Raw genomic sequence first — 16,173 nt, forward strand, 5'->3', positions numbered from 1 at the left:
GAAATGTGACGAACAGTCAGGGTGGATGCATTAGGAAGCAGTCAGATGGCTGGTGCACAGCAACGCCCTTTCATCGTATGTGTTAGAGTCTTCCAGCTAGTTTTTTTTGTTTTTTTTTTTTGAGATGGAGTCTCGCTGTGTCGCTCAGGCTGGAGTGCAGTGGCGCCATCTCAGCTCACTGCAAGCTCTGCCTCCCGGGGTTCACGCCATTCTCCTGCCTCAGCCTCCCGAGTAGCTGGGACTACAGGCACCCACCACCACGCCCGGCTAATTTTTTGTATTATTTTAGTAGAGATGGGGTTTCACCAGGATGGTCTTGATTTCCTGACCTCGTGATCTGCCCGCCTCGACCTCCCAAAGTGCCGGGATTACAGGTGTGAGCCATCACACCTGGCCCCAGCTAGTTCTTAACTGATACAGATGGCACTTTGCCATACATGTTATGGCAAATGATATTAATGATTTAAATGACATTAAATTAACTCTATTTGGGCTATTCAATCACATCAAACACATGTTTTAAAACAGGTAATGCAAGTGGTGTCCATGGTTTCAGTCTTGTTCTTTCAGTTAGAAAGGTTTTAAATATTTACATTTCAGACTAATTTCTTGTAATTGTAAGAGATCTGTATTTTAGGGACTTAATCTTGCACAACTGAAGTTTCTGTTTTATTGACAGTGAATCTGTCTGTAGTACTCAGCTACTTTATCACATGTAGTTACCCTATGTGGATACTGAAATTGTCTTAATGAGATTAAAGAACTTGAACTTTTTAAGTAAATTTAAAAGGCATATTCAAGTTCATGAAGAATTTTGAATTTATTCCCTATAATCTCAAGACAACCCACCTTGTCCTTTTGAAGTGTTACAGGAATGCCACCAGAGAGGGAGACTATGTATGTTGAACTGGGAAGCTGGGGCATTGCTTTCTGTAGTCTCTGAACACGTCTGCATCTAGCAAATCCTGACACCCATGTAATGCTCAGGGATGTGTAGTACTCCCTCTCTGCCTGGTCACATACACCTTATGTATATGGAGAAAGAAAGATTTAGCATGCTTTCAGCAGTCTCCTGAAACAATGATACTTAAGACGACTCCATGAAAAAAAATTCATTTTATCACACTGGCATTAAGCCATGAGTGCCACTGGTTGGAAATAGTTATGTTTCTCAGAGTATACACAGGACTCCTTCTGAAAAAGTGGTAAATAACCGATGCCGATACATCAACAATAGGCTCTTCCCTTGAGACTTATGTTTGCTATCTGGAGGAGGTGGCTGCAGGGTGAATTGTTATCTTCCCAGTTTCTCTGGAGAGAAACTCCCTGGCTCTCCCTGGAATGACTCACTGTGGCATATATGTATCTATATATATATATGTGTATATATGTGTGTGTATATATATACACACACACACACGCACACACACACACAAACTCACTCACCTACATACACATATATTCCTTTCCTTCCTACTCCATATTTTTCATTTTTTAACCTTATTATAATCCAATTCTAAAAGCTGTTTTATGGGAAGTAGTTCTCAGAGGCCACATCTCTTGAGGTCCTGGTGGTTTCCGCAAAAAGAAGGCACAGATACTCGGGAAATGTCAGTTAGGACATAAAAAGAAATTTGCTCATGATATTGTCAGGAACTGATCAGGAGCAAAAAAAGAGCTATGTTTTGAGTTTTGGCTCAAGAAAGAAGGGCAGGAAGAGTATGGGATATAGATACTAATTCAGAAAAGCAATGAAGTGATCCTTAGCCTTTCATGGTAGCCACAAAGGGCTGCCAAGGAAAGAGCACATGGTAGAGTGGGAATAGAGTGGGAATAGAGCACAACTTCCTGTGGCCTGGTTAATTCCCCCTAGTTTCTAGTCCATGGATACATTATTGAAGTATTTTCTAGGATGTTATGGAGAGGTAGAAGTTTAAAGTTAGTCAGACATAACATAGCAGTTCCAAATATTCACATATGACAGGCCTCAGGAGGCACAGCTCCAGCCATAAGTGTAGGGATCTCCTGACACTGCATTTTCAGTTTCCTTTCAACTAGACAGGTTTTTAGTAGTGGTGATTGTGTGGGACAAAAGGCAAGGCAGAAAAGGTAACCGAAGACAGGTCTGGGCTGTTAAGTGGGTGTCCCGGTCATCATTCTTCTACAAAGTAGGGTGCATATGGCTTAATCTCTTCCAGCGCAGGCAACCCTAGATCCTAGCCACTAAAGAACTGTTCTGCTCCCATGGAAGAGGCAGAGACTGTGACTGGTGAACAGTAGGGCGGGGTGTAGGGAGGGTTACCTCTCCAGCGCTGTAACTTCGGAGCCTCTGGAGGTGCTGTCGGTGAGTTAGATGATTGGGAAGACGACCATTCTGAAGAGGGATTCGGGGGTCAATGAAAGTGGTAGCTCGACTGTTGTGGTCCACGAAAAAAGACTGCAAACAGACCAGTGAGAAAAGCACCATGTGTGAGAATAGGCCAAAATGGAGTCAGTAATATACAGGAGTGCTACAGGGCCTGGGCCTCAGGTTTATTTCTGCCCAGCCTCCCCTACCCCTACTTCCTTTTTTAATCTACTCAAAACTCCTCTATCTAGTTCAGGTTAAAAACTTGGCTGCACAGCAGGAGGTGAGCCATGGGCGAGTGAGCATTACCACCTGAGCTCCGCCTCCTGTCAGATCAGCGGTGCCATTAGATTCTCATAGGAGCACAAACCCCATTGTGAACTGCGCATGTGTGGGATCTAGGTTGCACACTCCTTATGAGAATCTAATGCCTGATGATCTGTCACTGTCTCTCATTACCCCCAGATGGCAGCATCTAATCACAGAAAACCAGCTCAGGGCTCCCACTGATTGTACATCACGGTGAGCTATAGGATTATTTCCTTATATGATACAATGTAATAATAATACAAATAAAGTGCATAATAAATGTAATGAGCTTGTCTTCCTAAAACTATCCCCTACCCTCCCATCGGTGGAAAAATTGTCTTCCACAAAACTGGTCCCTGGTGTCAGAAAGGTTGGAGACCACTGATCTAAATGGGGAACAGGACACTGTGCCTGTTTGCTCAGTAGCTGAATGAAGCAGTATCAGTCATAGATAAAACATGGAGTTTCTAAGTAGTGACTATAATACTTTATTCAACATGGAAAGTAAGAGCAATAGAGCCTTTACTGGGTTAAGATAATACTAGTAATTAATAATTTGTAGAGTATTTTATTTACATTTAAGATAAATGCTCTTTTTTATTATAGAATGTGTATATTTTCACTGAGAAAAAACTTTAAAAAGATAAAAAAGTAGAAAGAAGATAATAAAAATTACCCCAAATCAAAAAAATTGTTGATTTTTTCCTCCTTAGTTTTTTCTTTTCTATACATACAAATATATACATATTTTCTTCACATCAAGATCTATAATTTTATGAGGTTTTTCATGTATTATTTTGTAAGTATTTCCCTAAATTATTAAATATTCTTTTAACAGAGAATTTTAATGACTACATGATATTGTTTGATGGAAGTATAACAATTAATTTTAGTACCCTTAATTGTTAGACATTTGACTTTTTTACTGTTTTAAAATAATGCTTCAATGAACACTTTTTTTTTGAGATGGAGTTTCACTCTCGTTGCCTGTCACCGAAGCTGGAGTGCAGTGGTGCGATCTCGGCTCACTGCAACCTCTGCCTCCTGGGTTCAAGTGATTCTCCTGCCTCAGCCTCCTGAGTAGCTGGGATTACAGGCGCACACCCCCACGCCCAGCTAATTTTGTATTTTTAGTAGAGACGGGGTTTCTCCGTGTTGGTCAGGCTGGTCTCGAGCTCCTGACCTCAGGTGATCTGCCCGCCTCGCCCTCCCATAGTGCTGGGGTTACAGGTGTGAGCCACCAAGCCTGGCCGAACACTCTTGAATATAAATCCTTGTGCCATGTCTGAGTACCATATATATTCCAATATATGGCAACATTGTTCTTTATATTTAAAATTATCTCTCATAAAAGAGAAAGTTATCACCTTTTTTTTCAACAAAACCCTTTGTACCATAAGACAACTTTTTAATTACTCTCTTTTCAACGAACAGTAATATTTGATGAAGTCATATCAGCTTTAAATGACCTCAATCAATGCTAGTTTTAGATATTTTTAGGTTTACCTGACAAAAGTAGTTAAAGAAATTTTATACAGATTTAGAAATTATTCTTGGAAGGTACGAGCTTATAATTTCAAGTATTGGATGTCACCGTAAACAAGCAGTTTAAAGAGCTTTACAAAAACTCATACAGGAAGTAGTTTCATAATTGAGATAAAAATACACCCCCCAGGAAAAAGGTAAATAACAACACTACTAATATCATGCGAATCAATATTTGTGACTTGCAGTAAAATTCCCCAAGATAGCATCCCACACAGATTCAAAAAGGGCTGTATGTTCAATTGGAACTGAAGATGACATACGCTTGAAAAATTGGTAGAGGACTCAAAAAATGACACTAGTGACGTCAAAAATACAAGGAAATGGAATGAGACTTAAATGGGAATGGGAAAAAACAAAATGCATCAACATGCATTTTAAACACACAAGTGTAAGCTAAACTAATAAATATTAAAAATAGACTTTTCATTATTCAAATACATGCTGAGATGTTCATAAATTAAATTAAATAGGTTCCTCATATTTGTGTATCTGTGGCAATTGTTTAGTATGCATTTCTAAAAGTTGAATTAATTACTTGGTTAAAGTTAGAAAAATATTTACGATTATTGATCCATACTAATAAACTATCTTCACAACAGTTGTCCAGATTTATCATGTTACCATTAGTTCATGAATCTTCCTCTTTATAATGCTCTCACAAATAGTAATTTTGAAAGAAATCTTAGAAATGTTAAATGGTAAATAATGATGAATTACAATTTCCCAGGGAATTTACAAAAGAAAAACATTTTCTCATAGGCTAATTAGTCAATTCCTTCCTTAGTGTATTGCCTGCGATGTCTGTTCCCTTTTTTGTTATTGTTGTTGGGATGTTAAAGTTTTCTTATTTATTATCCAAGTGCTAAGTTATACATCTGCTTTCAAATTTGCTTTTGATTTTTGTTTGCTTTATTTTCTAATATGCTGAATTTTTAATATTCCTATGTATTCAAATCTCTCAATCATTCCTCTCCAGGGGTCAGTTAAGTGTTTAACTATATTGTTCTAGCTTTAGTTTAGGTGAGTTAATCGTTAACACTAAATCTTTACCTTTCTGAAACTTATTTTGGTATAATATTAAGTTGTAGTTTGATATTTTTCTCAGAGAGCTCATTTTTCCAAACCATTCATTTCCTATTGTTTTATTATAAATAAATTTCTTATAAATACTACTGTCTGTTTCAGGATATTTTATTTGTTCCAGCGGCCTGAGGCTTTTCACTGGTACCACACTATTCCAATTATTAACGTCTGTAGGGCAAGTTTCCTCCTTCTTTTCCAATATTTTCTTACATATTCTTGTCTGTTTTCATTTTTCCAGAGGAACTAATATTAATTTTATTAAGTTCCAAAAATAGTTCTGTTGGGATTTTGTTTAGAATCACTTTGAGACCGCAAATGATTTTGGAGAGAATTCTTTCCTTATGACAGCTGGTGTAACCATTTCCCATTTCTGAACATGTCTATTAAAGAATTTTTTTCTTAGTACAGTTTTGTAGTTGTTTTACTGAAAGACACATATTTCTGGTTAAGATGATTTATAGGTATTTAATATTGTCTGTTGCTATTCTGAGTGTATCTTTTCCTATCATGTTTTATAACCCTTCATTGCTGGTACTCAGGAAAGTTATTATTTGTGTATTTACTTTTTGTCTGCTCATCATATTAAATGCTTCCATCAAATAAATGACTCTTTAAAGTATATCCTCGTTGATTTTTAATTGCAAATCATGTTAATTTTGTCTCCTTCTTTAGGAGGGCTCTTTTATTTTTACCTCCTTTTTTGTAATATTGGTAAGTACTTCTAGAACAACGTTAAATAAGAAGTGGTGGTTGAAATCTTTTCTTACTCTGGATTTTTAAGGGAAAACTGCTAGGCCCGATTGTACAATAAGATGTCCACTGTTTTAAAGGAGGCTTTATTAGGTCACGAAAACATATTTACATTCTTAGTTTACCAAGAGTATTTGTTTTTAAAATATAAACGTGTATTCATCACACCTGTAATCCCAGCACTTTGGGAGGCCAAAGCAGGTGGATCTCTTGAGCTTGGGAGTTTTGAGACTAGCCTGGGCAACATGGCGAAAACCTGTCTCTACCAAAAACATACAAAAATATACCAAAAAAGCTAGGTGTAGTGGCCTTGCATCTGTGGTCCCAGCTACTCGGGAGACTGAGGTGGGAAGATTGCTGGAGCACAGGAAGTCGAGGCTGCAGTGAGCTGTAATCACGCCACTGCACTTCAGTCTAGGAGACAGAGCGAGACTCAGTCTCACTAAATAAATAAATAAATAAATAAATAAATATTTAATTTTTATCAAGTAATTTTTAAAAAACACTTCTTAAAGTCATCAGCTGAAATTCCCTAATGCTACTAAGTCTTTGAGTATATCCTTTCTATATTTTATTAAGTATTGTTCACATGTATTTTCAACAATTTCTCAATGGTTTCTAAGTCTTTATTTTATTTTAAACCCAAGAGTCATCTAGAACATTGCTTTTACTTTCCAGCTGGCAAAGATTCTGTTTTTATGATTGTGCTTAAATTTACTTACAATTCAGTTTTATTGCTATATGGCCATAGGATGTGACCTGGCTATATTCTGCTTTTTTGTTTTCTTTGCAGTATAGACTATCACCACTTACAAAAACAATCATGAAAAGTTGTCAACTTTATTTTTGGGGCCCTTTTTCTTTTTTGTTGTTGTGGCAAAATATACGTAAAACAAAAACCATTTTTAAGTGTACAGTTCAGTGGTATTAAGTATAATAAATTCTCACGGTTGTGCAACCATCGCCACTCTCCTTCCCCAGCACTTTTTCACCTTCTCAAATTGAAACACTGTATCCACAAAACAATAACTCCTCATTTTCTACTCCTTGAAGCACCTGGTAACCTCTGATCTACTTTCTATCTCTATAAATCTATTCCAGGTTCCTCATATGAGTGGAATCATAATTCTTGTCCTTCTGTGTCTTGCTTATTTCACTTAGTACAATGTCTTCAAGGTTCATTCATGTTGTAGCGTGCGTCAGAATTTCATTTCTTTGTAAGGACAAACATTTCATTGCAGGTATATACCACATTTTGTTTATCCATTCATGTAAACTCTATTCCTAATAAAAGAATTAATATGTTTAATTCACATAAAGTTATATTATTTAAATCTCAAATTATTTTGTCTATTTAATCTGTCAAACTGATGGATATAAAACACATTTTCCTACTACGACTGTATGTCTTTCATATCCTTTCATTTCTCCTTGATTTTTCTTTATTTAATATAATATGTTATTATTTGGCTCATAAGGTACATGATTATTATATCTTTATCTTAATTTTGCCATTGATTAATATAAAATATTTCTTTGACCCCCATTTAAGGATTTTTATTTATTTATTTATTTTTTATTTTGAGACGGAGTCTCGCTCTGTCACTCAGGCTGGAGTGCAGTGGCGTGATCTCGGCTCACTGCAAGCTCCGCCTCCCGGGTTCACGCCATTCTCCTGCCTCAGCCTCCCGAGTAGCTGGGACTACAGGTGCCCGCCACCACGCCCAGCTAATTTTTTGTATTTTTAGTAGAGACGAGGTTTCACCATGTTAGCCAGGATGGTCTCCATCTACTGACCTCATGATCCGCCCACCTCGGCCTCCGAAAGAGCTGGGATTACAGGCGTGAGCCACCACGCCTGGCCCATTTAAGGATTATGATTGAAACTCCCCTTTGTATTGTATTAATACATCACCACTGGTTTTTCTGTGATTGTCTTCACGCTATATTAATATTTATTCTTTTATTTCTAAACTTTCTAAATCACCTCTTAGGTGTGTCTTTTCGTAAACTGGATCTGTTTGTTACCAAAGCTGAGAGTGTTTTCCTTTTGGTACCTAAGTTTATCATGTTTCCACCTATTGCCATAACTGTTATGCTTGGCTTTACTTACTTTTTTACTTTACTTACTTACTTGTTATCTTACTTTTATTATTTCCATCTTCTTTGCAATTTTTTGTGTGCTTTGTCATACAAACTCTATTTTGTTTGATTTTATCTTTTGAAGGAATTTGGAAGAGAAAAATTCTATTTTAAACGGTACAAACAATTGCCTTTTAAGCTTGTCAGATTACCATATTTAGCCTTTGTTTTTTAAATGATCCAGTTTTACTCCCCTTGAGCCCAACTAGTAACTCAGCATAACTTTCCTTCCCCTGCTCATCTTCCCTCTTCTCACTTCCTTACTTTTTTTTTTTTAATTCCAGTCCGGTGATATTGATCCAGACTGTTATTATACAACTATTCCATTTGTATTATACAACTTTTCCCATATTTTATTTAGACTTTTCCAATATGTTTTAAAGCATTTTAACAATTTCTTTTATTTATACTTATGTATTTGATTGATTTAAATACTCACCACTAGTCCTTTTTATACTATCATTTTCTCACTATTAATGTCGTGCTTTGATTCGTTAGTGATCCAACTGGAGAATGGCTTTTGGCGTTTCATCAGTGTCTTAGCGTGTTTGTGTTGCTATACAGGAATACCTAAGACCAAGAAATTTCTAAAGAAAAAAGGTTTATTTGGCTCATGCTCCTGCTGAATGGAAGACTGGGTGTCTGGGGAAAGCCCCAGGCTGCTTCCTTCCACTCACAGTGGAGGGTGAAGGGGAGCATGTGCAGAGATTTCATGGTAAGTAAGAGAGGAAGCCAGAGAGAGTGGTGGTAGGGGGTGGGTGCCAGGCTGTTTTTAACAACCAGCTCTAGAGGGAACTAATAAGGCGAGAACTCACTCATTGCTGCAAGGATGGCACCAGTCCTTCCTGACGGATCTGTCCCTGTGACCCAAACACCTTCTACTAGGCCCCACCTCCAACACTGCCACAGTGGGGATTAAATTCCAGTGTGAGATTTGAAGGGGTCAAACAAATCATATCCAAACTATCAAACTGTAACAATCAGGATGGGTAAAAGAGTAGGGTAAGCTCTGATTTTGCACATGAGGTTGTTTTTCTGTCTTCACCCATGAATGACAATCATTGTCTGTATTTAGGACTACTGGGCTACAATCTTTTCTCATCAATATCTTGGAGTCATTGCTCTGTGGATTTCTCTAGTTTCATTTTTAGGATGGGAAATCTGAAGTTTGTCTGATTTTTATTCTTTTGTAGGTAACTTTTATATTATCATGGCTGCATATTGATATGATTTTCAAAGAATTTCTATTTAAAGACATTCCAGAACATGTGTAGATATATATGTATTTTAATTACCTTTACTGTAATTTAGTGAGCCCAATTAATCTGCTCACCTAAAAAATTTGTTTTAAATCAGCAACGTTTTAATTTTAATATTTAATTAATATTTATTTAATATAATTAACATTAATATTTAATTATTCCTGCTATACCTAGTATTCTGGTTTCTTCCCTCAGGTAACTCTATAAGTCATTGGTGCAACAGAGATTTATTGAATGCCAACTATATACTAGGCATTATTCTTGGCCCTTGATGTTTTATCAATGAGCAAAACAAAGATTTCTGTTCTCAAAAAGCTTAAAATCCTGCCACAAGAAACAGACAATAAGCAATAAACCTAATAAATATGTAAGTGACATGGGGGAGCACATGGCCTAGGGGTCAGGGAAGGTTGTGGTATTAACTTGGACGGTTAGGATAGGCATAGAGAAGATAAGTTTTTTCTTTTTTCAGCTTTTGCATTTCTTTTTTTTTTTACTGTCTCCTCCACTGATTGAAATCTGGTCCCTTCCTTCTGCTTTAGGGGCTGTTTCCATGTTCATACACCATATCGGTGATGAGATTTCACATAGCATCAGTGCTGCTCTGTTTTATCCCTATGCTATTATTACCTTTTGCTTTTCCCTGCAATCTTAAAACAGCTATTTTCGGACTACTTATGTCTGTTTCCTCTCAGCTTGTTTTCTGTTTGTGGCTTTTTCCTCTTAGTTAATAACAGAAGTCATGTGCTCCTGTACCATTTCATGGATGATGAATAGATGTCTTTTAAATAGTTCTATTTTCCAAAGAAAATTATATTTTCTGAGAAAAAAATATACTTTCTGAAAAAAAGACATGCTTTTTGTCAGACCAAGATTCTGTTTGCTTCTTGCAGTAGTGTCTCTTCCTAGGCCCCTTCTCATTTTATTTATTCATTCCTTAGCAGAGGCTGCCTTGGTCTCATGTCTGCCACAAGATAGGACCCATAGGGCCCATCGCCCTACCTCTCTGATGGTGACTGCCTCCCTCAGCTTAGACTTGGAATGAGGTGTGAGGCACACATGAAATCTCTATTAAATTGGGCAGAAGGCTCTGTCCTCCTTTCTCAGACTCTGAAGATGGCAGATGAGTCAGATGCCAGGGTGTTCTTTGCCCCAGTCCTCCTGAAGCAGCAGAGCTCTGAGCTCCTTACCTCTGTCCCCTTTGTAGAGATGACCACGCATTCAAAGACACCAAACAGCTCTGCCCATCCCTTCTACTTCCTACCATGGTGGATGATAAAAGCAAAGGTTGCCATCTTTGAACGTGTAGATAAAGCAAGAAGCAGATTGTCCAGGGTGAGGGGCAAGGACCTGCTCTGGCCAGCTACGAAGATGGCTTTTGCATAGTGAGCTATGGCCACCCCATTGTTCAGTGAGTTGTATTCCTAACTCTTAGCCTCCTGTGCAGCATAGCCTTTCCAAGTTAGAGGGTGAAACCTGTAAGACACAGTCCAAACATGTTTTTCTCAATCTATTCCCCTCATCAATGGGCTTTGGCAATGAGATATTCTTTTATTTCCCCCACTTCACAATCTTGATCTTGGATTATTTTTGGGGACATTAAGAGAAAGTGGTAGATAACTACTAATCTGTCATGATATTAACAATCATTCCTTCATTAACTTATTAACTTATTTGTCTGGTTGTAAAATCATGAAGGCAATGTAGGCATTACTGTTGCTATTTTAAGGCTCAGAAAGGTGGAGTGACTTGCACAGGGTCATGTATTTAGACTGAGATGGACTGGCCAATGTATTTTTCCCACTATCCTCCTTTGTTCCTCTCTGACCACCCTATGGACTGTGGTAATACATTGCAAGTCTAAGGCTACTTTCCCCAGCAATTCACTACATGGTGTGCCTCTTAGACATTCTGTAACTATGAGTGTGTGTATGTGTGTGTGTTCAATTAATAAGAAATTGCTGAGACCATTTGTGTATGTGTGTGTGTTCAATTAATAAGAAATTGCTGAGACCATTTGTGTGTGTGTGTGTATGCATGTGTGTGTAAGCACACAGTTAGTTTATGTCATAACTGAAAGGCTTCTCATTTCAAATTCAGATTTTTTCTTTCTCATGTATGATATCTTCTTGCTAAAGAGAATTAGGGGGAAGAGGTCTTGCCAGAAATTCCCTCATATGCATTCCCAAATGGAACAAAACTCTCAGAGTGCATCTCTGTGCTTCCCTGCTGGTGTGATGACCAGGAGATGTCACATCATCTGCATGTGTACCACGGAGAACCAGGGCTTATTGCATTGAGAAGCCTCCTTGTCATTCCACTGTGCTCCCTGTCATCCTTATCTTGGTGCAAAAGCTGCAGTCATGGAAATCCAAGGCTCGGCAAGCTGTTCACATTGGTGTGTGCTGTTTGCATGATGAACATGGTGGTGTCGTCTTGGCATCCTGGTTAAGCAATAAATGTAAACGTGGCTACCTGAAACCCAGCTCTGATAAGCCACTCCTTTACTTTCTGTTCTGGCTCAGGCTTCATTTTTCCACCCTAATACATATCACCAAGTCCCCACATACAAATCATTGTCACTCTCCCAACAGAGGCCACGTCCAGTCAATGAGAAGGTCCCAGGGAGCAGATCCTGGCTACAGTGGCTTTTCTACTACACAAGGCATGTCCTTTCCCCTCCCCTAATTGATCCCTGGTTACAGAGGAGCTGGTCGTAGAGATTCATTTTATGAATGGACTTGTAATGAGTCCCCCATTCTTTCCCCACACACTCCAGAGAGTCCAGGTTCTGAGGCATACTAAGGGGTTTATAGGAGACAGACTCATGGCTTCGAGGGGACATTGATGCCCCATCATCTCCCTTTGGGGAACGTGGCTTTGCAGGCTCACGTTCACAGAGGAAAGGACACGTCACAGACATGACTGCAGGCAAAGCTTCTGGTTCCTTGGACCATAAAGAGGGAGGGATTCTCTCTGGTAAAGTTCATAGAAGGTTACACAGGTTCAGTTCTAGTAAATTACTTGGCCTGTCCTTTGAATACAACGAGATGGCTGATGAAGATTAGGGAAAAACCTTCTTGTTTTCAGACTCAGCTGGTCTTCTAAAGCATGGCCAGGAAGGCCTGGTTTGGGTTAAGATTACACAGAAGCAAAATGTAAGCCAGGAAGATCACACGGGCCTGGCACACCCCACCCTGCTTGTTAGGCTGTTTTACGGAAAACTTAAGGTATATTAGGGAAATCACAACAAATAATCTAACAATGTCACTGCATTTAACCAATGAGTTTATCCCCTGAGAGTTAGCTGTCTAAGGAGGCAAACAACCGAAAGGTCATTGGACAGAATTCGGTTCCACGTTCCAAACCTAAATTAAAAAAAAATGTAGACAGTGGTTCTTAATTACAGGGAACACATAACAATGTCACAACAGTTGGTATCTAGTGGCATGAGGGCTAGGAGTGCTGCTAATGTCCCGTAAGGCACAGGATATTCCCCACAGTAGTGCTGAGGTTGAGAAACCCAGATGTGGATGGTTATCACCCCCTTTACTGCTGGTGGCCGATAGCACACCTCTCAGACATAACTCCTCCCCACACTCTCCTCCTCACGTCCTTGCTAGTCTTCACCTTGGGGAAGAAGCCTGTTTGATGAAAGCCCCGCACGTGGGTCACACTCACCTTTCCCTGCTGGTCCGTTTTGATTTCCCAGCCCCGGGGCAGTTCCAGCCGAGTGTCTGCGAACATGTTGATGAAATTCACCAAGTCCCGGTTGTGCTGGTAGCGTTCAAAATTGCGAGCATCCCGTCGGACTTTCAGAATCATGTGCTTTAAGCAGGTGCTACTGGTGAAGACTCGGTAGGCACTCTGAGACGGGTCAGGGCAGATGGGGTAAGGAGCAGGGGATTAGGAAAAACATAGAGCAAGCACACTGTGAGCACCCTAACACTGCTAAGTGTGATTGTGACACAGCAGTTTATTGTGAGTGTGAGGTAGAGGCTTCAGAAAATGAGCTCTTGCTCAAGAAGTGAACACCCAGGAATTCGAGACCAGCCTGGGCTACATAGCGAGACCCGGTCTCTACAAAAAATTTTAAAAATTAGCTGGGCATGGTGGCACGTGCTTCTGATCCCAGCTACTTGGGAGGCTGAGGTGGGAGGATCACCTGAGTCTGAGAATAGAGGCTGCAGTGAGCTATGATTGTGCCGTTGCACTCCAGCCTGGACAACAGAGCAAGGCCTTGTCTCAAAAAAAAAAAAAAAAAAAAAGTGGATGTGCATTGAATCATGCCCCCTGGGCCCACATGGACTATCTGTGACATCCGTTCCACCTGAGTGCTGTGCAGCTTGGGACACGGCCCACCTCTCTGTGTGACTCCACACGGTTTTCTCGCTGTCTCAGCCATGCCTGGCTCTCCTTGGCCTCCCCCTACCTGCCTGAGCCTCACTCCTCTCCTTCATGGTCCCTTCTCTGACTATTGAGGTCTGCCTGTGGTTCTCCTACCTGTCTAAAACGGGGAGCATTAATTTAGGGCCTCTGGGGATTGAAGGCTGGACATGAGAGGTCTGTCATTTCTTTGACCCCTATGTAAAAACTTGTGTGTGTGTGTATGTGTGTGTGTGTGTAGGGGGGTTGGAGGATGGGAAGAGATGAAGAAAGAAATGACAATGTGACGGTACACAGGGCTGGTGTGTGTGTGTGTAGTGAGAGGGGTGAAAGAACAGACCACGTGTAGACGGAGGGTTGGGCCAGTGGCTCCTACTGGCCCAGGGCCACCTGCACCCAGGGCTGGGGCATGGCCATGTGCCACGTGCGTTCTCCCTGTGGCCCCCACAACACCTCTGGGGAGCTGCTTGGAATCGAGCCCTGGGCATCCCACAGGCTTCTCAGAAATAACCTGCTAAAAACTGATCCCCTGCTCCGCAGCCACGCCCTCCATCACCCAGTCAAACTCCAGCTCCAGCTTAGTGGGGTCACTGCCTCACCTAGGCGCCCAAAGCAGAAACTACGCTGTCTTTCTTGAGTTCCATCTTGCACCCACTCATGATCATGGTGGACCTAAGTGCTGCTGAGTCCATGAGAAATGTCCCTGAATGGAGCCATTCCTTGCCATGCTCCCACCCTTTCCTTAGGTCAGAGCCAGATCATCTCTCACTCAGCGGTTGAATCAGCCTGTGTCTTAATCCCCTCAGCTCAGTCTCTCCCTGACACTCTGCCAGAGAAAATGCATCATCAACCCCCCTGGTCAGGCAGCCCAAGTGCTACTCTTGGTTCCTGTGGCCTGCTGCAGTAAATCCAGGCTCCTATGCATGAGTTATGGGGTGTTCTGCTGCCCAATCTCCAGCCCCTCCTCCCCTCTCCCTTCTGCCAGCCACCCACACTCACCACCCTGGACTTATCCCCCAGGCCTCCTCACGGGTGCATCCTTTCTACAGATGTCCCTCTGCCTGGACTTCTTCCTGTCCACTTTCGACCTTCAGGACTCAATTCAGCCGCCTCCCCAAGAATGCTCCCTGGCGCCCCCAGAGCACTCTGTCCTCCCTCAGTTTGGCCTGGTCCTGTCACACTGGGCTGATCTTTTTCACGTCATTGCTCCTCAAAATGGGAGCTCCTACTGTTTAGGTGTCACCTTAATCTGTCTTTGTAACTCCAGCACCTAGATCTGAGCCTGAACCGCAGAAAATGTTTGTTGAACGGAAAAATTAATGAATATAGTGATATCATGCCATTGCTTTCTTGAAAATACCAAAAAAGCAATGAAAAAACTACATATGTAAAATCATATGAAATTTAACTTCAGCACGATATTTGAAAAAACCATATCAAAAAGAAACCTAGTTATTTACCTAGAAGAACTGTGCTTTAAAATTGTATCAGTGAAAATGATTTTATAAAATGATTAGGCTGAAGGGAATCTGGCCAATTCATAATCTTGCTCCTTTAAAATTTTAATAATAATAAAAACAGGTTTGTTTCCAAAGCATGTTCACTGACATTAACACATTTGAGCCTTAAAAAAACCCAGAGGCAACAGCATTCCCAAATCCAGCCTTTTTCCTTTTTGGGAGACTCATGGATAGTCAAAAGAGTGGACTGAGCTGTTTTCTTTGTTTTTTCTTGCTTATGTTAAAATTCTACCCTTTTAGATCTATCAGATGACTTTACAAAGCTGTGTTTGGGTCTTGCCGAGCCAGGCTGCCCCCTCTGCATTTTAGGGCACTCACATAATTGGCATGCAGCACAGTGAAGAACTCGGGGTTGGTGATGAACTTGACCGCTGGGGACTGCAGCAGCAAGGTGATTTTTTGTGAGTTCACTGGAGAAAGTGACCCATCTCTCCTTAGATCTGAAAAAAGTGAAGCAAAGCAACAGAATGCATTGGGAAAAAGGCATTTCAACCTCTGTACTTCGCTCCTGACGGCAGTGGCACACAAGCCTTCACCCACACAGCAGACTGTTGGATTTAGGCCAAGTGTCATTACTTTATGTACATCAGTTAAGAATCATCATTTCCTAGTAGTGTTACGAATCATCATTTCCTAGTAGTGTTTCGCATAACTTCAGTAAGGCTCAAGTCCTCCAACATCTCTTCCCTTTTATCACAATGATTTTCTTTCTTTTCTTTTCCCTCCCTTCCTTCTTTCCTTCCTTCCTTCCTTCTCTTTCTTTCTCTCTCTCTCTTTCCCTTTCTTTCTTTCCTTCTTTCTCTTTCTTCTCTCTCCTTCCTTCCTT

At 40.4% G+C, this 16,173-nt stretch overlaps 1 protein-coding gene across 4 annotated transcripts in view; it reads right to left on the reverse strand.

Annotated features, from left to right (window-relative positions):
- HECW1 (HECT, C2 and WW domain containing E3 ubiquitin protein ligase 1) overlaps positions 1-16,173 on the reverse strand; it is a 460,467-nt gene that overhangs the window by 83,886 nt on the left and 360,408 nt on the right. For all 4 annotated transcript variants that reach the window (XM_063667367.1, XM_054495635.2, XM_054495637.2 and 1 more), the window contains 3 exons: positions 15,666-15,787; positions 13,123-13,308; positions 2,303-2,437 (listed from right to left, as the gene is read on the reverse strand). In XM_063667367.1, coding sequence (XP_063523437.1) covers positions 2,303-2,437; positions 13,123-13,308; positions 15,666-15,787 — 443 coding nt within the window. The remainder of the gene's footprint in view (positions 1-2,302; positions 2,438-13,122; positions 13,309-15,665; positions 15,788-16,173) is intronic.

This window comes from Pongo pygmaeus, chromosome 6 (genome assembly GCF_028885625.2).
Source record: "Pongo pygmaeus isolate AG05252 chromosome 6, NHGRI_mPonPyg2-v2.0_pri, whole genome shotgun sequence".
NCBI lineage: Eukaryota > Metazoa > Chordata > Mammalia > Primates > Hominidae > Pongo > Pongo pygmaeus.